Here is a 26,887-nt window from a genome sequence, read left to right as displayed (position 1 = left end):
CTCGCGATCGACCGCTCGATCGCGATCGACACATTGAGCGCCCCTGATCTAGATGCTTCTGTTTTGCTAGTTCTTTTCACCCGGTTGAGAAAAACTCTCGACTATATAGTTCGATTCACTTTTCAAAACACTTAGCTAGCAAGAACTTTCACCATCTATGTTTGCTGCGGGACAGATTTCAGTATTCATTTGCGGTCTTGACTGCTCACCGCAGGTTGCCGTAGACCGCCGGCAGGCAGAAGCGGACATATCATAAATACGTCAGCCAAAAGCTCAAATGTCACGTCTTGCACGGGTCGGGGCATCGAAATCGATCGCAACTGGGAAGACCTTCGGTGTCTCCTTCGAGCAGCCGCCATCACTTCACGGAACGAGGCTTAGCTAAGAAAAACTAGCGTGAGTCGGTCTGGAGATACACAGCTAGTTGTGCTCCAAGGCGGAGGCGCGCTCAGAACCACAGATGGTATCAAAAAGATGCTCCTTACGATGCCTGGTAGTGGAAGGAGCCGGTTTCAAAACTCCCTCGTTAATATTCCATTCAGCTGTATGGTAATTTTTTTAATCTTACTTTTTTTCTGCATGTTTAAAACATCGGAGTGTCTTGAGACTCAAGGTCCGAGGACCCAATACCGATTCGATGCTTGTATCTGATTGTTTCCAAGTGACACGTATCCGATACGAGCTGTGGATTCCATTCCATTTTTTTTTTTTTTTACTGCAACGTATCGTTTCTAAAAGCGCTGCAGTAATTTGCGAGGCAGGATGCAGGTGGGTAAATTCTTGGCTCTCCCACCCCCGTTGCCGGGTGCGATGTTCTTCGTCGCGCTGAGATCTATTTCCGAGCTCAGTGCCAATCACACTTTTGTACAGCTCTGACGAAAACGCAACGAAACAGGAGCGGTGAAGTCGAGACTAAAAATCGAGCTTTCAGCCTTATTTTTTGTCTCCCTCGTATTGGTAAATGGTTTCAAAATTGTCGGGGATTACGACAATAAAATCTTCTCACCGGTTCAGTGGATGACTGTTAACCTTCGAGCCTCGCAGCCAACAAAGCGCAGGTTCAAAAGTGAACTCTTGCCATTTCTTGGTGGAGCGTTGACAATATTTCTGGTTTTACTGCTTGACTTGAAATTCTGGGTCCTCGCCGCTTGACTGTTTTCTACCCATGTGCCAAAGAGACTGACTAATAACTGATCCAGCAGTGACAGGTTGAAAAAGGTTCAGCACATTCCAAGCATCCAGGTAATAAAAAAATGTTTCATTCTTTTGTCGAGCATGCCCTTATTTTGTCTTTCAGTATTTTATTGGCTTGGTTGTCTATTCCTCTATATTTTGCTGTGTTACATAAAACATCCAATTACCGTAATGCCGGGCCTACAGAGCGCACCCGGTTATAAGCCTCGCCCAGTACATTTGTAAAGGAAATACCATTTGGTACATACGTAAGCCGCACCTGTGTAGAAACCGCGAGTGCCCACATTGAAACCGATATTGGAACACGAGATACTTACAAAGAAAGATGGTACACAGAGAGCAACGCTAGCACCGCCACGCACGCTGACACTAACGCTAGCGCCGCCGCGCTAACACTAACACTAGCGCCGCCGCGCTAACAGAGCCGGTTAAAAAAAAAACAAAAAAACGGTAAAAGTCACTTCCTCGGCAAGTGCCCACGTTGAAACACGAGAAATTTACAAAGAAAGACGGTACACAAAGAGTTTAATACTAACTGTAGCGCCACGCTAACACCGCGCTAACAGGGCTGGTTAAAAAAAAAAAAAAAACACTACTGGTAAAAATCACTGAGACACGGCAGTAACACGCTAGCGCAGCGCTAACAGGGCCGGGACCAGTAAAAGTCATTTCCTCGGCACATATAATCGGTCTAACTCTTACGTTTTCCGCTCCGGTGCCCCCTTGCGGGCGTTAGAAAAAATGCACAAATTAACCGCATCACCGCATAAACCGCAGGGTTGAAAGCGTGTGAAAAAGTCGTGGCTTATAGGCCGGAAATTACGGTACGTACATAATCAATGCTATACGGAACACCAGATAGAGTGGTTGACTACATTACAGTAAATTGAATTATTTATGCACGGACAATAGTCCAGTTTCCACTCGTACAATGTGCTTCTTATACAAATATCTTTGAAAAAAGTTCAACGGCAAATTAAAGGCCTCTTTATACAAAACACTGTGTAAAATGCTCTGCGTTCTGCTCCGTGTACAAGTGAATGTACCGTAATTCCCGGCCTACAGAGCGCACCTGATTATAAGCCTCACCCAGTACATTTGTAAAGGAAATACCATTTGGTACATACATAAGCCTCACCTGTGTAAAAGCCGCAAGTGCCCACATTGAAACACGAGATATTTACAAAGAAAGACGGTACACAGAAAGAGTTTTCAAAGTTTTAGTAATTTAGCTTAGCTTAACATAGCAACAACACGGTAGCATGAACAGGGCTGGTTAAAAAAACAAAAACATTACACAGTAGCAACACGGTAGCACAGCACTAACAGGGACGGTTAAAAAAAAAAACATACCTAAATCACTGAGACGCGGCGGTAACACGCTAGCGAGGCGCTAACGCTAATGCGGCGATAATATTGCCGAACGAGTAAAAGTCACTTCCTTTGCACATACATTCCACCTCTCTCAGTCTTAACTTTTCCACCCGAGTGCCCCCTTGCGGCCACAAATTAGCCGCGTCACCGCATAAGCCGCAGGGTCGAAAGTCGCGGCTTATCGGCCGGAAACGACGGTATTCCGTTACCCGATGTCAATGTCACACAATAGCCACGCAGCGGTAAACCCGTTGTCCACCTCCTCCCGTGCCGTTTCAAAAATCAAACGAGTCCTTTATGCACTATAAATCGTGTTTGCGTGAGCTTGTGCCTTTCTACAATAAAGCGGTTTGACGCGCAATACTTGCGCTCGCAGACAAGACGATTTCCGCCACGAGAGAAATAAATAACTGAGGCCATTTCCATCTGGCTAAGTGATAGCTCAAGGGCTGTGTGTGTGTGTGTGTGTGTGTGTGTTTGTGCATTGATTATCAAGGCCTGTGCTGGCTCCACTGTTTTGCCACTCTATCATGAAAAATCATCTTTAAATATTCCCCCCTCGCAAGCACAAAAGGCACGAAAGAGAAACACGCACCCTTGGGAGGGGGGGACGCGGCATGCCGTAGGCGTCATCATCGGTCACCGTCGGGCTGCCGGCCGACATCTCCTCGGCCCGTTTCCGCTATGGCGACGGGAAACGCGAGAGGAGATGTTGGCTTTTTTTTTTTTTTCCCTCCCCCTCTACGTGCGATTTGACTCCCGGCATTTGAACGTTTCTTGAGGATTCGGAAAACAAACGGCGGGAAGGACTTGATCAATCTTACGACGGGATCGGAAAACAGCATTTCGTCAATGTCTCGCCTCTTTGATTTGATCTTGTTTCGTTTTAGTTGTTGTTTTTCTCCAGAGCTTGAAGCAGTTAACGTTGACCAAAGCCCTTGAGCAAAGCAGACTGCAAGCGCTGGAAAGGCACACGGCTTTGAGGACGCTAGATCAAAGAGAATTGTTTGTAGAAATGTATCTCGGAGCAATGAAAGAATTCCCGAAGCGAAGAAAAACGTGTTGTGGGAGTGACTATTGCATTAGGCAGCCTAGCAAACAATGCAGTTGTTCAATCGTGACTCACTTGTGTGTAAAGGCAGCTGCGACGTGGACACGTATGAATTGCCAGAACTACTATACACAGTACGTATGGTTATAGAAAAATGGATGTGCATAATGGCGCTTGTGATGGATATTAGATACAGTAGCGTCTGCATTTGCAGTCCAAAACGTTTCTTTTCAGCTGGTAAAGCGTTGGCCTCACAGTTCTGAGGTCCTGGGTTCGATTCTGGCCCCGCCTGTGTGGAGTTTGCGTGTTCTCCCCGTGCCTGCGTGGCTTTTCTCCGGGCACTCCGGTTTCCTCCCACATCCTAAAAATTATCGACGTGGCCATGTTTTTTCTCAGTCGTTTTTTTTTTGCCTCTTCCGCTTACACTTCCATTTCCATTACCTCAAAATTCATGTTGTGCTTGTACTACTTTCCCAAATATTATGAGTGCAAAAGCCAGTTTTTTTTTTTTTTAATCCAGTGGTCTGCACCACTTTTACACCTGTTGCCAGCCGCACGTGCAACACGTTGGAATTAGTGCACACGAAATATCATCCTCACTATGTAGATGGATGGATGTTCACTGAATGAGAGTTTTGAATGTTACAAGCCACTGCACAACAACGGACACAAAAGGTAACCAGAACTGAAAAGCTGCCGCTGACGATATGTTTGTGATTAGTTGAGCGGCAAATTCTCTAGCAGCAAAAATAGCATCTGCATTACATGCTTGTAACATGCACAAATGCATATTATTTGCATAGATGTTCTGTATTATCTGATAACAGTAGAGCAACTACTATTGGGACACTTTATTAAAATCCACTAAAATTTCAAATAGTGGGGGTTGATTTTGCACATTTGTCCTTATAGATTGCACATGCTGGTGGTGGCCATCTTGTGTGTGATCTACTAAAAATGTTTCTCTTCCACTGTGATCCGACATAGTGAGCATGATATTGCCTGTGCACTAATTCCAACGTGTCGCTGGTGGCAACAGGTGTAAAAATGGTAAAGACCACTGGATTTAAAAGAAAAGACTTTTGGATTCAGAATATTTGGGAAGGCACCACAAGCACAAAATGAATTTTGAGGTAATGGAAATGGAAGTGTAAGTGGAAGAGGCAAAGATATATATTATTGAGTTTGAGACATTGATCGTGTCGGTAATTTGGTGGAAGCCAGCAAACTCATGAACGCCATGTTTTGTTTGATGTAACTCTTCCAGACTGAATAGCAAATGGATATAGACATGTGCCCTTGCCATCTAAAATTGCGTTTAAAGTTCGTGTCAGCATATTCACAAAATTGCTTTGGAGTGTTGTGCACTGAAATAACCCAGATCCAACAAAATGTAGAGTTAAAATGGTTTCAATTTGTCATAGGTGACATGGCATGACTCCTTCTTGTGACTGGTTCTTGGATCATTCAGAAGCTCCAAAATTGGATTGCTCAAGAGCTAATATGTTGTAATATTTATTTTAGTTTATTGTATTGGTTGGTGACGAGGCTTTGGTGGCATTTCAAAAATGACATTTCGCAGGTAAATAATTTCCCTTCTCTTGTTTTTTGTCTTGCTCACCTATGCTGGCACTTCTTTGCGACTCAAAACCAGCCATCTCACGTTTCATACGTCATATTGCGCAGACTAAATTCCTCTATTTGCACCTCAGAAGGCCTGCTTAGCAGACACAATCCTGGTTGCAGCCAATCAGCAAACCAGCTTCCAGATCTGTCACCAATCACGTTTTACACTTGTGTTCTTGCGAGTGCAGCAAACCTTTTGTGAATCAGAATCATAAGGTAGGCCAAAAACTATTCCACGCAGTACGTTAGCCAAGGAAGGCTGCGTTACATTTTGGTGAGGCTCAGATTATAAAATCTGCAATCCGGCGCGCTGGCGCCGTTCGGACTCGCCGTCTCTCCGCTGATCTGACTACAATGCCGAGTCAGCAAGAGTTCGTCCTTATGCATTATTCAATTTGTTTAGTCAAAGCGGGAAACAGGAACAGGTCAAAGCGCAGAAATGGGGAGATGCAGCATAAACGAAAAACAAAAAAAAATGCTCGGGATCTTATTTACTTGGGATTGAAATTGTGTTAATACTTTACTGACTCTAATTGGATTGTGCATCCACCATCCATTTTCTTTTGACGCTTATCCTCACAAAGGTCGCGGGGAGTGCTGGAGCCTAAAAACACGTTTATTTCATGACGCAAAGTGTTAAAATGTTTTAAAAGAAAAAGCGTCAGTGACACCTCTTGACCTGTGAGAATCATCCATCCATCTATTTTCTTTGCCGCTTATCCTCACGAGGGTCGCGGCAAGTGCTGGAGCCTATTCCAGCTGTCAACGGGCAGGAGGCGGGGTACACCCTGAACTGGTCGCCAGCCAATCGCAGGGCACATGGAGACAAAGAGCCGCACTCACAATCAAACAATCACAATTTAGAGTATCCAATTAATGGGATGTGGGCGGAAACCGGAGTGCCAACCCGGAAAAAAACCCACGCAGGCACGGGGAGAACATGCAAAGGCCACACAGACATGTCGGCGATTGAACCCGGGACCCCAGAACTGTGAGGCCAACGCTTTCCAGCTGAGCCACCGTGCCGCTTACTTGGAAGCAATTCTGTTATTTTAGACCATCAAACTCAAGGCCCGGGGGCCAGATCTGGCCCGCCGTGTAATTTTATGTGGCCCGTGGAGTCAAATCATGTGGATCAACTTCCATGATTTTCAGCCTATCCCAGCTGTCAACGGGCAGGAGTCGGGGTTCACCCTCAACTGGTCGCCAGCCAATCGCAAGGCACAAAGAGACAAACAGCCGCACTCACAATCACACCTAGGAGCAATTTAGTGTCCGATTAATGTTGCATGTTTTGGGATCCTGGAAATCAGAGTGCCCGGAGAAAACCCACGCACACGGGGAGAACATGTAAATTCCACACAGGCTGGGCCGGGATCGAACCCGGGACCTCAGAACTGTACGGCCAACACTTTAGCAGCTGCCCCGCCGTGCGGCCTTGGATTGTGCAGTCGTACCAAATAATTGCTACTTGAGAGTGGCGCATATTTTATTTTTCGAGAGATTTACCCAAACTGCGTTTTATCGTCTTCCGCGCTATGCGGGCCTGAACGGTGACCCCCGTGACATTATTTTGATGATAGTTTCTGGTAGAATAGTGGTACAGCAGTAAAAAATGAAAAATAAAGTGAGAAATAGTAAGCAAGCAAAAAAATTACTGGCTCAATTTTAGGTTCACGCATTTGAAAAAAAGTATGTAGTACATCGAGGCAATAAAAGGGGAAAAAAAGGAAGGAGGAGGGCGGATCCGGTGAAGACGATACTACTACTTAAATCGTTGCTTACCTTCAATAAATTTGCGGTAAACAGCGCTCAATAAAAACCGACGGTCCTTGCTTTTATCGAAGATTATTCATACAATGCTAATTAACCTGCAAACTGTTTCCTGAGAGGCTGTTGCAGGAGCCAAGCGGATGCTAATGCCTTTCAAGGGACCGCTGAGACTCCCTCGCGAGGATACGAGGACCAGATAAAATGGTCCTGAATCATTTAAATGCTTCGAGTCGCCGTTTTTTTTTTCTTCTTAAAACTAGCGACGGCTCATCTCTCCTTTTTGACTTTGAAATGAAAAAAAAAAAAAAAAAAGTGACACGCACACGCGGCTCACCAAGCAGATTGTATCATTGCTTATTTATGAGTCTGAGACGTGTTCTTTGGTGTGGCTTATCTAATGGCTGGTGCTCTCGTGGGTATTTGCGGACTTTATGGTATTCGGCGCTGTACACGTTTCCGTTACGTGTGAGTTTGGAAACTTTTTAGCGCCTCGCCCTCACCTCGGCCAGGTCAGATTCTGCAAACGTTTTCTCCGTTTTTTTCCATCCTGGCTATCTGTCACGTCATCCCTTTTTGTCTCGCGTTTATCAGTCGGGCTGAGGCTGCGATTTGCGCGTTTGTTCATCGCCTGATGGGAAAAGACGGCGGCGGGGGAAGCCTCCGCGGGCAGTTTGCCGGTTAGCTCGGCGCAGTTCAGCAGTTTCCGCGACTGCGGTGATCTCGCTCGCAAAAAAAAAACCAAACAAAACGCGATGTTCTTTGGCTGCGGTTCAAGTTTACTGCGCATAACCTCTAAGACTATTACTCAGAAAATTACCGGCTGGTGTATTCAGGTGAATGCTGTGGTCTTTGAATCTGGATGATATTTGTTTTCTTGGTTTTAGGGGAACATGGCCTCGATTATACTTGGTAGTACCATTTGGATCAATTACAGTGTTTGCTGGGACATCGTGACCCTTTGGGCAAAACTCAGAGGTGCTCTGCGGCGATTTGATTTTGACAAAAACATCCTCAAAGTCTTTTCGCCGTTTTGCTTGGGCGTCATTGCCTCATCTGCCCCGGCACGGGGGTGGGGGCGGGGGGGGAAGTCATCAGTAAATCTGTCTGCCAGCGTCCTGAGTCAACAGTCTTTTGATCTGTTGCTGTTTGTTTAACTTCCTGTGTCTGTGTCACAGGACATCCCTTCGTCTGCCACACACGCTAAAGTCGCAGCGCTGTACAAATAAGAAAACCCCAGAGATAGATATCATAAATATGGGCAGCTGGTATGCAAGTACTGCATTTCTTTACAAAGCATTGATCTTTTAAGAATTTAGGCTACTAAGTACGAGGAGGTACTCGGTCACTGTTATTTGCTAATTCATCTGTCATGACTCAGGTGATTTGTTGGAAGGAGATGGCTTCAAGCAATCGAGTCTTGCTAATTCCACTCAGGTGTCCTGCGCTTGGTTGGCGTGAAGTCACTTGGAATAGGGTCCAACTCACCCACAAGCCGAATGAGGATAAGCACATCACTCGTTTGCAGTACCTTTAACACATCTATCGCAGTCACTGTGATTTGACGGACGCGTATGCGCCCGCGCCCCATCGCACTCGCAAATCTGCACAGTCGAGCATGTAAAATCACACGCGTGAAATTTGTTCCGAGTAGAAATACATAGATATTGAAAGACGTCGCTTATTTTGTGTAGTCTTGACCAATGTTCCCTCTAAACCACGCCACTGCGCAATTGCGCACTTGTCGCACACTCTCGGCGCACATGAAAACCGATCCAGAGCAATGAACCGCAGCCTGACGTCTTGAAGAACACGATCTCTTATCAACGAGCTGCTGCTCGGCCTACTTCTACTTCCTAGTTTAGCCGACACCGCCCCCCTCCGCTCTTAAAGGGGTACACTCGTAATTACAAACACAAGGCACACCCGTAGCTTTATATCTGCGGGCATGACTGACCACACCCGTACAGTTTTCAAATGTGAGTGACTGAGAAAAAAATCCTATATGTTTGATGTTTTGTTTATATGTTTTTTTCCTGAATGTTTGCAGTTCCGAAATACAACACGGTGATGGCGCTTGTCCTGTGAAGCCAAAGCTGCAACGAGTAATTGTGGGCGGGACTCCGGGTGGGGACATTTCGACAATCGATGCGTGGAGTTCGGGGATTTATTCAGCTGCGTCGTTAATCACCAACCTGGACATCAGGAGGTTTACCAAGAAATGAATTTTGAGGAATCTCATGCGGCTAAACGTACTAAGAAACTTCCCACGGAATGATGCAATCTGGTTGTAACTGCAGACACATTTCGAAAGAATAAATGAAAAACTCGTTTGGTTTCCATCAAACTGAGCATTTTCGTCTTTGTCGTGGTTGAACGGTTGATAAAGATCATGTAAAGCACCTCACTAGATTGTACTGTACATGTTATTACAAAGGAGTGCATACGTGACATCACGTTGTTCAGTACATTGTTGTCATTCTGTATCGGTAGGACCGGAGAGATGAGGGTAGTGTTGGGGGGGGGGGGGGACGACACAGCCGAGGCACACAACAGTTGGAGTCACACGATCACACCTAGGGGCAATTTTGAGTTTCCAATGAATGCATGTTTTTCGGATGTGGGAGGAAACCGGAGCGGCCGGAGAAAACCCACGCAGGTCCGTTGGAGAACATGCAAACTCCACACAGGCGGGGCCGGCATTTGATCCCTGGTTCTCAGAACTGTGAGGCCAACACTCTAACCAGCTTCTCCACCACACCGCCATGTAGATTCAATGTAGCTAAACTAATTCTGGAATGTGGGCAGAAACTGTACCGCGGGGAAAAACCCACACAAGGATGGGGGAAAAACATGCAAACGGCAAACAAGAACACAAAAGCACAGCAGTGCCCCCCACCCCACGCTCGAGTCCCTGGCAATACCGTTCAGACTTTTCCCCCCTCACGTCGACGCCTTTGTGTGCGTGTAAACTACACAACCCGTTTCTCTCCCAGGGCAACTGGAACGACGTTTGCTCAACGCATCTTTGCGCTGTGACCGAGCAGATGCTTATGTTTTGACAGAGGTCTCGCTCTCTGACTCGCATCACAAGCGTGTGTCAGCGGTCCGACTGCCGGTTCGCATCCGAGTCCTCCGCCGCCACGGGACGACTTGCGGAAAGCTCGTCATCTTCACTCCTGGCCGCGGCCGTCGCTCATCATATTTCCTCTCGGCATCCCGCGACCGCATTCCCCCCCCCCCCCCCCCCCCCCCCCCCCCCGCGTCCTCCCGCGTTCCGGGCCGCGCAAACCCTACGTGCGCTCGGCCGCTCGGGTCCTCGCTGCCGACTTCAAAAAGCGTTGACGACGAGATGAAACCGGGAGAAAGGAGGCTAATGAAGATCAGAGGAGGCAGAGACGGAGAGAAGGGAGGCAGACGGAGCATCGCCGGGATACGCAAGTGGGGAATGTGCGCAGGAACGCTGACATTCGGAGAGGGGGAGATAAAAAGCCTTCGACGGCGGGGAAAGAAAGAATCTCTTTCATTTGTGTCAGAGCGCCATTGTCAAAAATAACAAAGACGTAGCACTGACTGAGCGCTAGAGGATTTGTCGAGGTCCCCGCCCCCCACCCCTGTTGCACACGTGCACGCACGGCATAAATACACAAAGTGTTTATCTCTTCCCTTCAGCGGGGAGCGATCTCCCGGGGTGTGAGTGGTTTCTGCTCTCGTTTTTCTGCAGTGTCACTTCTGGCGTTTGTCACGAGTCTCGGCCTCACTTTGCGCCGCTGGCAGAACATGACGGCGCCATTCATTTTTTTTTTTTGGTTTTTGTTTTTTTCCTAAGGAGCCAATGAAACCATTTGGTTATATGGTGCTCCTTGAGGAACCTCTTCACCTCTACACGATCCCTTTGACTTTTTGTGCCTGGAGGTACAAATGGAGGGCTCTTTTCCCAAAAATATGATGAGCCCAAATTTTAAACTAATAATATGATGATGATAATTGCCTTGCTGCTCTTTAATGTGTCTCTAGACTCTGCATATGGAAGTCCATAACGGCCGGTAAAGTATATTGGATAAATAAAGTGGGTAAAAAAAAAAATAAAAAAAATCTCACTGGCAGGCTCGGCTTCTCCAGAAAATTAATAATTGATTACCGTTATTGTGTTTAAAAAATAACTCACTGGTGGAAATGGACTTCCTGCAAAGTAATTTTCAGTTTTCTTTTCATACTGCTGGGAACACCCTCGGCAGGATCCTCGAGGGTGCCCAGTCGGTCTACATGTGTTTGTGGACACGGTGAAGGCCTTCGACCGTGTCCCTCGGGGAGTCTTGTGGGGGGGGGGGGGGTTATTCGGGAGTATGGGGTACCGAGCCCCCAGATACGGGCTGTTCGGTCCCTGTACGACCGCTGTCAGAGTTTCGTCCGCATTTCCGGCAATAAGTCGGACTCGTTTCCGGTGAGAGTTGGACTCCGCCAAGGCTGCTCCGGAGCCAAGGCGTAGAGGGTGTCCGGTTTGGTGGCCTCAGAATCGCATCTCTGATCTTTGCAGATGATGTGGTTCTGTTGGTTTCACCAGGCCCGGTAAAGTAATTGTTCTTGTCCTCCTCTATATGTAAAGTGGCTTGCACGATAGAAATATCATCGATCTGATTTGACTACACCCATGAATGTGTTGCAACTTGATCGTTTGGCAACAACAAAAATTTTATTTACATGATCAGGATTTTTGGGGCCAATCACTGATCGGGGAATTTAAATAAAACCGATCCGATCGCAAGACTTGTTTATATATATTCGTTTACGGTAAACTGAGTATCTTCAAAATGATTCTCTATTTCTGGTTATATATTCTAATCATCCATCCATCCATCCATCCATCCATTTTCTTTGCCGCTTATCCTCACAAGGGTAGCAGGGAGTGCTGGAGCCTATCCCAGCTGTCAACGGGCAGGAGGCGGGGTACTCCCTGAACTGGTTGGCAGCCAATCTTTGGGCACAATCCACCTATCATGCATGATTTTTAATTATTTGAAGGACTACCTCTTAGTTGTACTTGAGTCCTATTATTCTAAAGCAACCGTACTCTTACTCGAATACAATATTTGGCTAGTCTTCCCGCCGCTGGCAAATTAGCAAGTTGTCAACATTGACCGCGTCAACGTCAAGCAGGTCCTCACTGTCTGCAGTCCCGTCGTTCCAGGAATCTGCGAGCAAGTTTGCGACCGTTCAATATTGAATTGAAGTCAATTGGATCTGCTTACGTGCCCATTAAATATTTCATCATTTTTTAGAAGGAAAATGAAGCAATTACAACACAGTATGGCTTACTTGTCATTTCTGTTCTGACTGGTATATAAGATTTTGTTTTGTAGCTACTGAATAATGAATTCCAAATTCAGATTTTCATTTCTTTGTGATGCGTCACAACAGTTTTTGTCCTTAGTCATTTTATCGCGATGCGCTTGTTAAAATATCTCGATTCATAATGTGATTCTCACGCCTAATAATCACATCCTGCCTGCGAGATTAGGAGGATAACTTCACCAAAACATTTTTCTTGGTCCCCGTTCGTTGATCTCAACAGAAAGCTGAGATTGTCCTCAACTATCGAGTACGAAATCGAGCGCAGCGTAATCGTAATAAATTGCTTTTCTTCTCGGCCTAAATAGCCGCCAAATGGCTTCACCAAAGATGCTTTTCTTCCCTTCCCGTGCGTTCCCCTCAGAGGACTTGTTCCACCTTGCTGGAGGGCTATCAGTGTAATTAACACGCCAGCCGAAAGTACTCCGGCATCGTAATGAACCCGTTAGCTCTTCCCTTCCCTTCTTTCTTCCTTTATTTCTTTTAATCAAGCAAAATATGGTCCACGATTGTGTCGTGACTCGCAAGGCTGACTTTCATGCAGGCAGTGCAGGATTGATACTGGCGCGGACGTGGATCGGAATGACCGGCAACCAATCACTTGGCCTTGAGCCTAAACACGATAAAAGGAAAGCCAGCCAGTGACGGTGGAGGCGAACCACGATGGGAATGTGGGACTTCAACCGAAACACAATTCCAGTACTACAGAATGAATCTGCTCATCCGTACTTCGAACCAATAACTAATACCAAACAACACTTCGACAAATACAAATGCTAATTGGATTGCTGCAAATTGCGTAATATGCACAACATCGTGGGTCCGGATCATATGTTTGGGCTGTTTGCGTGTTATGTCCCTCCCTCCTCTGCGCGCCATTTTCTTGCGGTTCAAAATCATCTGTTATGGCCACGGAACGCATATAATTGCTAATAGGTGTGAACGTGAATGGCCGTCTGAAATGCCTGAAATAGACCTCTCATTTTTTTTTTTTGTTCTTTGCTACACTCTGTCACTCATTTCTAACCATCGTCCGCGTGTCTTCAAGTCATAATGATTTCCCTTTGCCATGCGCTTAACCTTCTCCTTTCTCTTCTTTCCACACCATCTTGCCTTACCACCGTCTCCACGGCTTCTTGCAACTTCCCCATTCTCTCGCTCTCCCCTTTTTGCACATCCAATTAATTTACGGCAATCTGTTGTCTCATTTAAGTCAGGTGCTTTAGCTAAAACTCTGTTCCACCTGAATTAATAAATGTTTCGACCTGCTTCAGCTTTTCCGGAAGTACACTGCTCCCTCCTTATCGTCAACAATAATAAGAATACATGTTTCAAGTCTAATAAATAGAATTCAGGATGCGCTGATACTACTTTTATGGGACAAGTACAGTAAAGCCTCGGTTCTCGAATGCCCCCAGTCTCGAACAAATCGGTTTTCGAACGAAAATTTCAAGAGAACAGCTGACTCGCGACGCACTTTGTTGTGAATTCCCACAAACCTGCAAACAATATAATGCGCGCGGCGCAGGCAGTTGACCCGCCCAGAACACGTTTTATTATTGTCTATTCGAACGCCCCCTGAAAAATTCCAGAAATAAAATGGCGCGAGGCGCAAGCAGTTGACCCACCCACAACGCCATTTGTTATTGTCAATTCGAACGCCACCTGAAAAAAAAAAAAAAAAACAGAAATGACATAACTCGCGCCGTGGAACCATCAGACTTTTGTTATTGTGTATAACTCAGCCTCTGTACACGGACGTGTCCCGGTAGTGACTTTTGTTTTACTTCTTATCTAGGACTACCATATTTACCGCCAATCATGGCTCCAAAGAAGGCAAGTTGCTCGTTTAAAGTTATTCTGCATTTTGAAGCAAAAAATAAATGTATTTCTTAAATAATTTTGTTTTATAAAATATTTAAACTATAGATGTATTTCTACTATGCAGTTGATTATCTGGAAAAGCTGAAAAAAATGCTTGAAAAAGCCTAATTTTTCGGCTTGGAACACATTATTTATTTTTCCATTTATTGTAATGGGAAACGTCAATTTGGTTTTTGAACAAATCACTTCTCGAACCGTTTTCTGGAACGGATTGTAGTCGAGAATTGAGGCATCACTCTACTGCCATCTGCGTCGTCACTCACCAATGCCAAGTATGAATACTTGATAAAAAGCATGATGTCTTGTAATTGGGGTGAAAACGTTTCATTTGAATCACATTTTCTTGAACGTATTCTTATTTTAAATCTTTGTGGTGTGTTATTCTCAGCACTTGGCCAAACCACTCAAGGGCAGGTCCCTCCGAGATCAATAATCGGCTGAGATCTTTCTGTGTGGTTTTATGACGACGACAACGGAATGAACCAAATAATCTTGTTCTGATTTGTTTTGATATTCAAACAAATCAGCGGTCGTCACCGTTGAACCGTCACAATCTTTGTTGATCATCGGGATGAAAACCTGAACTTTTATTTCCTGAAGAGTCCATTTCAACCCCAACGATCCCCCGATGACGACCTAAGGAATACAACGTTTGGAATATCATTTGGATAATTCACCGCTGCTTCAAATAATTATGAGCCAAGAGATGAGAGGGAGTCACTTTGTAGCGGGGGGGAACTCTCGCCTTTAAATCTATCGCTCTTCTGCCGTGACTCGTAATCCCTTTTCGTCACATCCTCCACTCGGAAGCCGCGAGATGAGGGAGGAAAAGGCGCCTCACCTTTTTGATTGGGTCCATTTGGGTTGCTCTGAGCTCGCTTTATTTTTTTTTCTCCCCCCCCCCCCCACGCTGACAGGACAGAAAAGTGAGGGGACGAGTCCTTTGGCATATCTCTCCTTGAACACCTTTCCTCTCCATCTCTTGTAATCCCTCCCTCCGCTTCCACTGCTCGCTTTCCGCCCGCTACCTCCACCTGACAGCGGCCGGGAATTTTAACCGGCAGCTTCTCGCCGCTGCCCTTTCGAGACCTCATCGCACGCTTGCCTCCGTCTCGTTGCGCAGAAACACGCGAGGCGCTCTCCTGTCAAGGCGGCCCAAAAGGTTACCAACCCTGTTTCCTTTTTGTCGGGGGGGGGGGGGCTTGTATGATTTCTGAGGGAAAGTACGCGTGTATGTGTGTTTATTAGGGGATTCCGTGGCAGGGAGATCCTGTAATTGTGTTTGTACGTCCACTTGGGTGGGAGGGCGTTAAGCAGTTCCAACGTCCGTCCGCCGTCTTGTGACTCACCCGTTCCAATGACCCCGATGACACTCCCTCCCCGCTCCCACCCTTGGATTTCATACCATAAACGTGGAAACACTTTTGCGTCTGCTTTTGGAAGAAAGAAAAAAATGATGACTTTGAGGCGAATACGTCACGTCTGTCCAATCGTGGCAAAGAGCAAAGATCCCAGGGCGCAAAGAGATGGGACACCGTGCACCATTTGTCATAGTCAATTGCGCTGAGCAATAAAGTCAGAAGCTCCCATCGTGTTTCTCATGGTCCTTGAGATGTCGGGATAGTGACTGTAATGTCTTCAGTTAAAAGATTTGTGTATTTCATAAGAAAAATATGCTAATTTCATGACGCGATGTGTTAAAATGTTTTAAAAGAAAAAGCGTGAGTCAGACCTCTTGACCTGTGAGAATCATTCAGGTTATATGCGGAGTGAGTGCTCTGTGGGGCTCTATAGAGGATCTTTGACGTATCTCGGTTGAAAATATGAGCATGGTGAAGACTAAGTCTGAGAACAATTCATAACTACGCTGAATTTGTACTATACGTTTGAACCTTGGGAAACGTTTTCACATTAGGTTGAGGTGACAATTACATTTTATTTGAAAACTCGATTGTTGTGATTAGCATAAATAAGCTAGCTACCTGTACTTTGCACAATGGCGCACAGTGCACAGTGAAATGTGTATTTTTCTGTACTTTTCAGTTACATTTATGAATTCATTTGCCACAAGAGACCTCCATAAAAGCAAGAAAAGAACGCTTTGTGTACTTTCTAAGTCCGCTGGCTGTCTGGCTTCACATAGTAACGTGTCGTGCGGGCAGCACAGTGACATTGATGCAAAGGTCGAGAATTAAAAATTAATATACTAAAATACTGTAATTTCCGGCCTACAAGCAGTGACTTTATTCACACGCTTTCAACCCTCCGGTTAATGCGGTGATCCAGCTAATTTGTGCATTTTTTTTCTAACGGCCACAAGGGGGTACTCGAGCGGAAAAGGTAAGAATGAGACCAGTGGAATATATGTACCGAGGAAATGACTTTTACCTGCTGTGTTAGCGGTGCGTTAGCACTGTGCTAGCGTGTTGCTTCTGTGTTACTCTCCCATTTATATTTATCGGTAAGTTTTGTTTTTTTAATCGGCCGTGTTAGTGTTAGCGCCAGCTTTAGCGCGGCGCTAGCGTTTAACTCCGTTACTGGCGTGTCTCAGTGATATTTGCCGGTAAATTTTCATTTCACCGGCCCTGTTAGCGTTAGCACGGTGTTAGCACTAGTGTTATTCCAGCTGTGACAGGAGGCGGGGTACACCCTGAACTGGTTGCCAGCCAATCGCAGGGCACATGGAGACAAATAGCTACACTCACAATCACACCTAGGGAAAATTTAGAGTGTCCGATTAATGTTTTGGGATGTGGGAGGAAACCGGAGTACCCGGAGAAAACCCACGCAGGCACGGAGAGAACACGCAAATTCCACACAGGCGGGTCCGGGATTGAACCCGGGACCTCATAACTGTGAGGCCAACGCTTTACCATCTGACCCACCGTGCCGCTTGAGATTGTTCTGTGATATGCAAATATCTACTATGTGTCTTTATGCTTGGATGCCCTTGCTTGAGCATACTTTTATACGTGACTGTGTGTGTGTGTGTGTGTGTGTGTTTGTGTGCGGATTCTCAGTTACCGTCAAGGACCATGACACACACTCTCTGATATTATACCAAGGAAGTATGACAGCACCCATGCTCAGCAGGAAGAAAAACGCATTAAATAAAACATTTTGGAATTTGGAAGCTAACATAAATTGTGTATTTATACATTGACCTTTATTAACTGAATGATATTCAAACAATCCTTATTATGTTCCAGGAGCAAATTTTATAGCAAAGGCAGAACGACATTCAAAGACAATTCTTTCCTTGATTATCCCTTCCTGCGACGAAAGAGCCAATCACGTTGCACTGGGGCGTATCCTGCTAGGAAACTATGCGGGAATTGTAATAACACATCTATTACTGTATATGTGGACATGAGTAACCAGTGACCAAATCAAAAGCATTTTGTTTGGTGATATAGTGTTTTTTTTTTTTTTCCCTCCTGCTGCTTCACCAGGTGTTTTAATTCACTTAACCATGACTTCCAGAATAATCTGCTCTATGCTCTACGATAGTGGGAGGTAGGAGTAAAGCAACCCTTGGGAAAATGTGGTGCGAGCTTCATCAAAATCACAAGAATAAACAGTTTGCTTCAACTAACGCCACACAAACAATTACAGAGGAACCTCGGTTTACATCTGACGCAGTTTCCAAATAATTTTATCAAAGAAAAACGTTTTTCAGATTGCATACTATTTTTGGTTTACGAACATTCTCGGCATGGATTCCCACCGCAAATCATGATTGGCTCCGTTGCGCGTTGACTGGGCATCATGAGGTCAGAAATGAGTGTTTTATTTTGTCCGTCAGAACTGCGTAAAGTACACAAAACCAAATGTCAACCCAACTATGAGTTATGACTGAATATTGTACAATTCACTCACATTTGGGTGTGGTCAGTCATGCCCGCAAATATAAAGTTGCGGGTGTGTGTTCTGTTTGTAACTATGAGTGTACCCCTTTAAGAGCGGAGGGGGCGGTGTCAGGTAAACGAGGAAGTAGAAGTAGGCTGAGCATCAGCTTGGCGTGTGGTTTTGTGTTAAAAAAAATAAAATAAAAGACGTCAGGCTGTGGTTCACTCCGCTAGATAAGTGGCGCAGCTTAGAGGGAACAATGGTCAAGACTACACAAAATAAGTGACGTATTTCAATATCTTTGTATTTATACGTGAAACACATTTTACGTGCATGATTTTTCCGCGTTTCCTCACACACCCCAAAAACATGCAACATTAATTGGACACTCTAAATTGCCCCAAGGTGTGATTGTGACCGTTGTCTGTTTCAATGTGCCCTCGATTGGCTGGCAACAAGTTCAGGGTGTAACTCCGCCTCCTGGCCGTTGACAGCTGGGATAGGCTCCAGCACTTCGTGTGGATAAGCGGCAAAGTAAATGGATGGATGGATGGATTTTTCGTGCTCAACTGTGCAGATTTGCAGGTGCGATGGCGCGCAGGCGCGTACGCGCCCGTCAAATCACAGTGACTGAGTATGCAATGGTAGCAATAATCACAATTTAAAAAAAATACAGTATTTTCCTGGATATTAGTTTACAGTATTATGATGGATTAATTAACAGCTGCCAGTAAAATACTGTGATTTTTCATAACAGTGTGAGGAAAACAGCGCTGCACTTTGGGAATTTGCCCCGAATCCCTCACAGATGTTTCTTAAGTACACATTTAAGACACAAGCGTTCGATTGTGTTTGTACGGATTCCTTTGGCTTGTTCATGAGCTTCCTACTTCCTTTACACCGACTAATTGGAGCTCCAGCTTGCCTTGGAACAGACGGCTTTGTGCTTGTGATTTATCTTCGATACGTTCAGCCGGTCGTGAGGTCGGCCAAAAGCGCACCAGATATCGTCCAGGTAATCTCTCTGGATCGCGCTGGTCTCCGTTACACGTTCCCCAGCCACATCGAAGCACCATATTTCCGAATCGGATATAAGCAGGACTATTAACTCGCTATTCAGAGGCTTAAAGTAACCACGCGCTCTCTTTGTTTTGTGGGTAAAAGATGGCGGCTGTGGGCAACATGGGCGGAGTACAAAAAATGTCACTCACTGATTGGTCAAAAGGGAGCTGTCGATCATTCTCACGGATCCATCCATTCGACTACAATTCAGACGCCTAGTGTTTGATTTGATGACCGTAAGTGATGCTCCTTGAATTAATGCTTTTTTTTTTTCATTTTTTTTTTTTTACTGCGTGCTCGCATACTATTTTTAAAATATTACAGTATTTGTAATGAGGCATTATTTAAACGGAATGCATTACGCATTGTGTATTCACGGCCAGGAAAGTGACGCCGCTTGCCCGACGGAACATCACCGACGCGTGCGGCGAGTACGTCGGGATCAATGTCGACATCGTATGTGGTGTAGCTGCTTTGTGTTTTCTAACACGCTATGCCGTTGGCGGCATTAAATATGGATTCATTGTGCTGGCTTTGAGGTGGGGCTGGCTGTGCGGGAAAAAAATGAAATATTGCTCATTTATTTTGTGAAATTTCCATGGGTGTAGAGCTGGAAAGTGATGTAAGCCTAGGTTAGGTACTTTTGGATGTTTATGACATCAAGATGGTCGTGATGATGGAGCTGCGGAGGATCTCGGGAGAATCCTTCCAGAGGGCTCCGAATGTGCGTGAGACAACAGGGGATTAATTGAAAATGGACATTTTTGGTTTTTGCTAAACTCCTAAATAATATTTCTGTTTTCAAAGCATCATTACTGAATGGACGCTTTATTTTTCCAAAGGTCCCGGTGTAGGGCTAATGAGCTTTTAACAACCTCCGATGCGTCTATCGTAGCTGGCACCAGGGCTAGAGGACAACCTTTCCGAAACAAAACGTCCGAAAGATAATTTAAAATAAGCTTATAATGTGATTCATGTGTCATTGGTTAAATAAGCATTTTAAAAAACCGTGCTAGGTAGATTCCGTGCAGGCGTCCGCTTGTGTTTGAAGACGAAAACAAATAACTCTTTTACAAGATCATCACGGGGACTTCCCGGGACGCGGAGGAGCCTGCATGATGTCAAGTCCGCCCAACGAGCTAATTCAATGCAACTGTCCACAAAACTAGAGTTAAAGAACACGATCCGAAAATTATTTCACCGTTATTTATCCTTGTCAGATGATAAATGATGATAAAAAGGACACAAACAGATCATGACGTAAATCGAGACAGCACCTCTGAAAGTATTCCAACTTCTCACAGGGTCTCGTCAATGCTACAGTAATCCCCCCCCCCCCCCTTTCACGCTCCTATCAGTCAAATATTTGAGGGTGGGGGCACGAACGAGAGGCGCCCATATTACATGCAACGTGCAACACCGTCGCCGCATTGTTTACATTTTCGGAGCGCATTCGTCTTTCTCCTCCTTTTCGCCCCCTGACTTGTGAGAAATGCCATTATGCTCAAAAGTAAATTAGAAAATGCGAAAATCCATAGCTCGAGGGCTTTTCCGAACGCATGACTAAGCAGAGAGCGCCGGGCGCAGAGGCCACGCGAATCTCTTCGCAAAACACACGAGAGTCTGAGGCGGAACAGGCCCGGGGGCTGCTGTCCAGGTTTGAATCTAAAACAGAGGTATTTTCATGTTTCCCTGCCAAAAGCAACCCTGCAGCTATCCGTGTGTTTAATAATAATAATAATAAAAAAAAAAGGTAGTATAGCGTAACTGTAGCCTGGGGGGGGACATGACAAATAAGTATGGCGTGCACCTGCATGAAGTCAGATTATGGGAGGGAGACTTCAGCAGAAGCGGCAGGTTTTTTTTTTTTTGGTCCGGTGTCAACTGCGTCCTTGACCTAATTTTCATTTCAAATGTCTTTCAATATTCCTCATAATTCCCCACATGGGAGGTCTTAGGTCCTGAAATCGGTCAGTCACTCGAACAATCACACTTTTGGAATTGCTGTCATTCCCGAGTGAAAGGTAGACGCAAACAGTTAGCATACGTAAAAGCGAGTTGTCGCTCAGAATAGCTTCAGCTACAGGAAATTGTGAACAAAGCAGTAAAATGGAAAAATTAACAAAAAAGATGACCTAGAAAATTCAGGAAACAGTGATCTAGGTGTAGAAAGAGGTTTTCTCTATACATTCATATACTAGTACACTTTTGTCCTCACAACTACTGCAATTTAGTGCACTAGTAGAATGTAGAAGGACGTCTTGATTATGTCAAGAAGCAAAGCTCAATTAAACCTAAACTATTGGACTTCCTAGTAACACCAGTACTAGTACAGGGGTGTCAAACTCATTTTTCTCGCGGGCCGCATTGTAGTTCCGGCTTCCCTCAGAAGGCCGTTGTGACTGTGAAACAATAAAAACATTTCATCATCGATTTATGAACTAATTTTGGAATCAGAAATCAACGGCAATGTGTTTTTCAACTGGTAACACAAAAATGCTTGTAATATCTCAACTTCATCGTTTACTAGAAAGGCATTTTGAAATTTTGGTATGGATTTTGCGAGAATCATGAAAATCGACACTCTAGATTTGGCTCCGCGGACCACATGAAATCTTAAAGCGGGCCGAATCTGGCCCACGGGCCTTGAGTTTGACACCAGTGCTCTAGTAGCTTCCTTGCTCCACTTTTAGAATCAAAATACACAATGCTAGTATCTACCTCACCAGTGACGTGTAGTTGATCTATGAGAATGGCAAAGTTACTAGTGTGTAGAAATACCATACGGTATCGCATGGTAGTAGTGCAAAAGTTATTCAACAATTTCACCCTCGTCACGAGTTACTAGTGCGCTGTCAAACGTACTGCTAAGGATTAAGTACATACAGTAGTAGTAGTACATGCACCTTAAAATGAATGTCAAGGCTATTGATGAAATGCTCAAATGGCTTTCCACAAACAGGTCAACAGGTTTTGCGTTAAGACGCGGAACCAACATCCGTCCATTTTCTTTGCCGCTTATCCTCACGAGGGCCAGCGGGGAGCGGTGGAGCCTATCCCAGCCGTCAACGGGCAGGAGGCGGGGTACGCCCTGAACTGGTCGCCAGCCAATCGCAGGGCACATGGAGACAAACAGCCGCGCTCACAATCACACCTAGGGGCAATTTAGAGTCTCCGATGAATGCATGTTTTTGGGATGGTGCCACGGGGAGAACATGCAAACTCCACACAGGCGGGTCCGGGATTGAACCTGGGACCTGAGAACTGTCAGCCCAACAGTCAGCAATAAATGAAGAAAGATGTAATCTTACCATCTCTCCTGATGTTGGCCCTTATGACTCTGACCGTGGAGACCTGAGCTCTCGCCAGCGCTCCCGCGCTCACCAAAACTAAGAGCGCCACGCACGTGCGGAAAACTACCGGTCCACTCATGCCGACAGATAAACTCAGGGCGGGGGGGGGGGGGGCGAAAGACGATTAACTGCCCGAATCTCCGAAGTGCGCAGTCACCGAGAACTATTCGCTCCAAGGCATGTGAAGGGAAAGTTTCCATCCACTTGTTGCCGAGCGGCGCGCGCACATAGACGGCCAGGCGACGTCCTGACCCCGAAAAAAAAAAAAAAAACGGTTCCACCTCGTCGGATGGTGGAAGCGCCCAGTACGTGCGGACTAAGAGCAGGTGGAGCGCGATCGAGTTCCCGTCATGATCACACCGGCGCCGGACCTCTCGTCGCGCTCAGGGCAATGAATTGGGTCCAGTCTTAGGGGCGAATATCCTGCATAGTTTCCAACGCCCTCGCGGCTTCTGTCTGTTCCTCTGCACGCGAGCGCCGCGTCCGACTTGAGGAAACTTTGAGTGGTTGCGCGCGCACAATGACACCTTCCCGGTGTCATTGTTTTGCTGGGAGTCTGCACGGGATGTGCAGCCGCGCCGGGAAGTCCGTGACGCTGAGGAGTGACTCAATTCACTTCTCTCGCTCTGTCTATTTGTATATATCGACACTAAGATTTACTCTGGAGTAAAAAACAGTATCTTCAACATTTGTGCAACATGTCTTGTTTTTGTTTTGTTTGTTTGTTATGTCTTTGAAACCTGGAACGTTCCAGAGGTCATCAGAGGTGACAAAGTCCTTACATGGATTGAAATAATAAAATAAAGATTCAGCAAGTACCTCTAAATAAGAAACCATCAATATTTAATTTTTGACAGTACACCACGTCACTGGAAGGCAGCATGTTGCGCAGGTCGAAGAGAGCGATTTTTAGTGTATATTAAAGTGCCACTGACAGCCAAATAAACATTTTAAAGGAGATATTGTTCTGAAAACTACATATAATATGATTTACTTCAATGTCTATATGAAAAAAAAAAATGAGCCGAGAGCGTGTCATTAACGTGCAAAGTTGCAGAAGTCTCACTCGACATCCCAGTGGCAGCCATATTGTGTGCAACGTCATCAGCGGACGTCACATTGGGACAGTCGCCATTGAAAACGAGCTGTGCCACCTGCGTCGGGAGATTTTCGGATTTTTCCGATGCCCTTTATGAGACTGAAGCTCATTTTGAAGAAAAATCTCACAATCGAGTGAAGTGACCAGGGAAATAATACGCTATCGGTTCGGGCCATATTTAGATGATATGCGGATCACTTCTAACTAACAACAGAATCCCCGATAGACGGACGAGGAACCCGATGAAATATTCAAAATGATAGGCCTATAATTGTTCGATTTCCTAACACTTTTACAAGTTTTGCGTATGTAGCGTACTCAGGAGGACCAATGCCGGGCGAAGTTCCTACATAAGGGGTGCCCAGACACCGGTGGCCGGTGGGGGGAGAGCTCCTTTCTCCTCCCAGCAGGCGGCCAAACCACCTCCCCGCCCGATCCACCTCCGCGTAGAGGCGAACGGCAACAACACTGACTTACGTACTTTATGAAGTTATTATGGCGCAGATCTTTTGTTATGTTCTTTCGGAGGCGGACGGAGCTTTTGATTATTCCTACTTTTGGACAAGTTGTTCGAGTTTGGTGACTAAACGTCGTTTGGCTAGTTAGCTTGTGTTACACGCTAGTAAACCCTCTTTGTACTTCTATTTTGTTATTGTTTTGTGTTGACCAGTGTAATAGTAACGGTGTGTTGGTATTGATTGGCTGAAGTTGGGACATGTGCCACTTATCCTGGTTTTAAGCCGGGTATTGTACATACAGTACACCACGTCACAGGATGGCAGCATGTTGCGCAGGTCGAAGAGAGATATTTTAAGTGCTTTTATGCTATGTTTCAATCAAGTACTGTGTGCTTTTTCATATTTCCACGGTGTTTAAAAAGGATATGAAGTTTGAAGTAAAAAAAAAAAATGAGCAAGAAACAACCATGACATGAGCTATCGTCTCTGCGTCACTCATGGATCGAATGGGTCACTAGCCATACGTGTAGTATGCAGATGCCAACTACTGGAAAATTTTGGCACAATCGTAACAAGTACTGTACCCAATGGACCTTTCCGACTGGTGATCTTAAGCTCCGCCCCCTTAGCTACAGTTGCCATGTCCCACAAGTTTCCAAAATGGCGACTGAACAGAACAGGTTTGAAATCGATTCTCTAACGTGCATTCCAGATAATATTCCAGTATGCTTCTCAACTACTTCACGCAAGCGTATGTACACGGAATTAAGATTTTGGACGGAGCAGGACGCAATGTCAGACTTACAGCGAAATGTTGGTGATCGATGCAAAATATTCAATCAAACTCAGAGAAGATACTTCTCCCTCATTTACCCTCGAACATACAGCCTAGTGTTTGTTGATATTGTCCACATTTAGTTGTACGTGCGCTCTTCCATGAGCCTTAATCCATCGTAGCCACTTCGTCAACTGTGTTTTAGGCTCTGGAAAATGAATCAACCGGGCCCCTCGTATCCTAGCACGGTATTTTTCCATAAGAACTGGACGTTCCCCAAGTGCATTTGAGGACCATTTTCTTCGTAACATTAACTTTTCCAAGCGCACGCTACTGGCAACCAGGATTGCTTGTGGGACAACATGGCGGCAGGGGCGTGTCAAGCCAGGGGTTAAGACAATGCGGCTATCTGATTGGCTATTATTACACGAGTGATTGATAAGTCTGAAAGCTCCATTGGCCCGTTGTATTCTTGTGCCCTCGTCGGTCGTCTTCCTAATGTATGCAAGTATCGGTGCGTCTCGCTGTTGTTAAATCAGCACACTATTATGTTGACTGCCGCTCACGTCTACTGAAGACCTTCAGGTCTGTGCGCACTATTTCCGCACGTTGCACTTTCGAGAGTTGCTCCGAGTTCTGCGATGAACTTGCCAACTTGTGAGTTCTGCTGACAAAGCCAAAAAGAGCCCCCCTATTACACAGCCAATGGCTGTGTAATAATGAATCACGCAGCACCTTGAAGAAATTAGAACCACTTAGGGGATTACAGTATATCATTTATTAATAGAGAGGGGAAATTAATTAAGATTAAAAACTGTGAAGAGCACCCGAAGGGATTCGAACACACGTGTACCTGAGAAAATAATCGATAGGTGCGGCGGTAAGATTAAATGGATGCATCACACCGCTTGCTATACAATCTTAAAGCCCTGGTGTCATCCCTGTAAACATTCTAAAATAGATATTGTAACGAAAAATACATATAACATTATTCACTTCAATGTCTATATGAAAAAATAAATATGAGCGGAGAGCGCGTCATCCATGCGCAAAGTTGCAGAAGTGTCATCCTACGATATCCAAGTGGTCGCCATATTGGCGGCGTCCTCCGTCCGTGACGTCACCCGGACATTCGCAAATGAAAACACGCGGCGCACCCTAACTATGCGAGACAAACGCACCCCGTCTGACACAGAAGCTCTTTTCGAAAAGGAGAACACCGCACAAACCGAGTGACGTTACCGGGGCAATATTATACTATTGTTTCGAGCCATATTAGGATGATATCCGATCACCGCCAAACCTCATCCCCGTCCGATCCACTTGCGCGGCGGAGATGAGCCATGGCGGCGACGCGCAAGCCTTCGCAGAAGCCGTGACCGGCGAACTCTGCGCCTCAGCAGGTGTGGCTGATTTATATAAGGAGGAGGTGGAGCCGAGCCATGCTGGTTTTAGGGGTACGTTCAAAGCCGCCGCAGTACTTGTTGAACACCGTCGAGCTGGGGCGCACTACTGCCTACCTGTTATTTGGAACCCACGAAGCCCTCGTCCTGTGCACCCGTGCAATCCGTTTCTTCACAATGAACCGGGTCTCTTGCAAACTTATGAAGGCTAAATCTATCCTACCGAGTGTTCAAGAAATGTCCAGCATTGGAATGAGCCGGCATTTTGCCTAACACGAAGGAACAACGAGCTACCTTCCCGGAGGTAAAACTAATGGAAACAAACGAGTCCACAAGGGGGCGCCTCCGTCCTGTACGCCACTTCCTGCTTCTTCTCGAAAACAAATCCCTCGAGAGGATTTTCGTGGCGGGAGTTACAAAAAGCTGTATACGTCAAAATCACGTTTTGTGGTGGAAAACACACATGGGACCATATTGGCTGTGGGTTTTTCATGAATAATATACCAAAAATCATCCATTTCATGACACTTGACCTTTAAACACACGTTCACATTCGTCATCACCCTTGATTATTGGTCGTAGTTTAATGGGACCCAAGCTAGCAGTAACATTAGCATTAGCTACACATTCTAGTCTCTCT

General features: G+C 45.5%; 1 protein-coding gene across 1 annotated transcript in view; it reads right to left on the bottom strand.

The window, feature by feature from the left end:
- pdgfd (platelet derived growth factor d) overlaps nucleotides 1-22,621 on the bottom strand; it is a 52,774-nt gene extending 30,153 nt beyond the window's left edge. Inside the window, exon 1 of the mRNA XM_061826795.1 lies at nucleotides 22,471-22,621. Coding sequence (XP_061682779.1) covers nucleotides 22,471-22,591 — 121 coding nt within the window. The 5' untranslated portion in view covers nucleotides 22,592-22,621. The remainder of the gene's footprint in view (nucleotides 1-22,470) is intronic.
- Nucleotides 22,622-26,887: the final 4,266 nt, after the last annotated feature.

Source organism: Syngnathoides biaculeatus, chromosome 8, assembly GCF_019802595.1.
Source record: "Syngnathoides biaculeatus isolate LvHL_M chromosome 8, ASM1980259v1, whole genome shotgun sequence".
In the NCBI taxonomy this organism is placed as follows: domain Eukaryota; kingdom Metazoa; phylum Chordata; class Actinopteri; order Syngnathiformes; family Syngnathidae; genus Syngnathoides; species Syngnathoides biaculeatus.
Note: the sequence above shows the minus strand (reverse complement) of the source record. Positions and strands in the feature narration are given on the sequence as shown.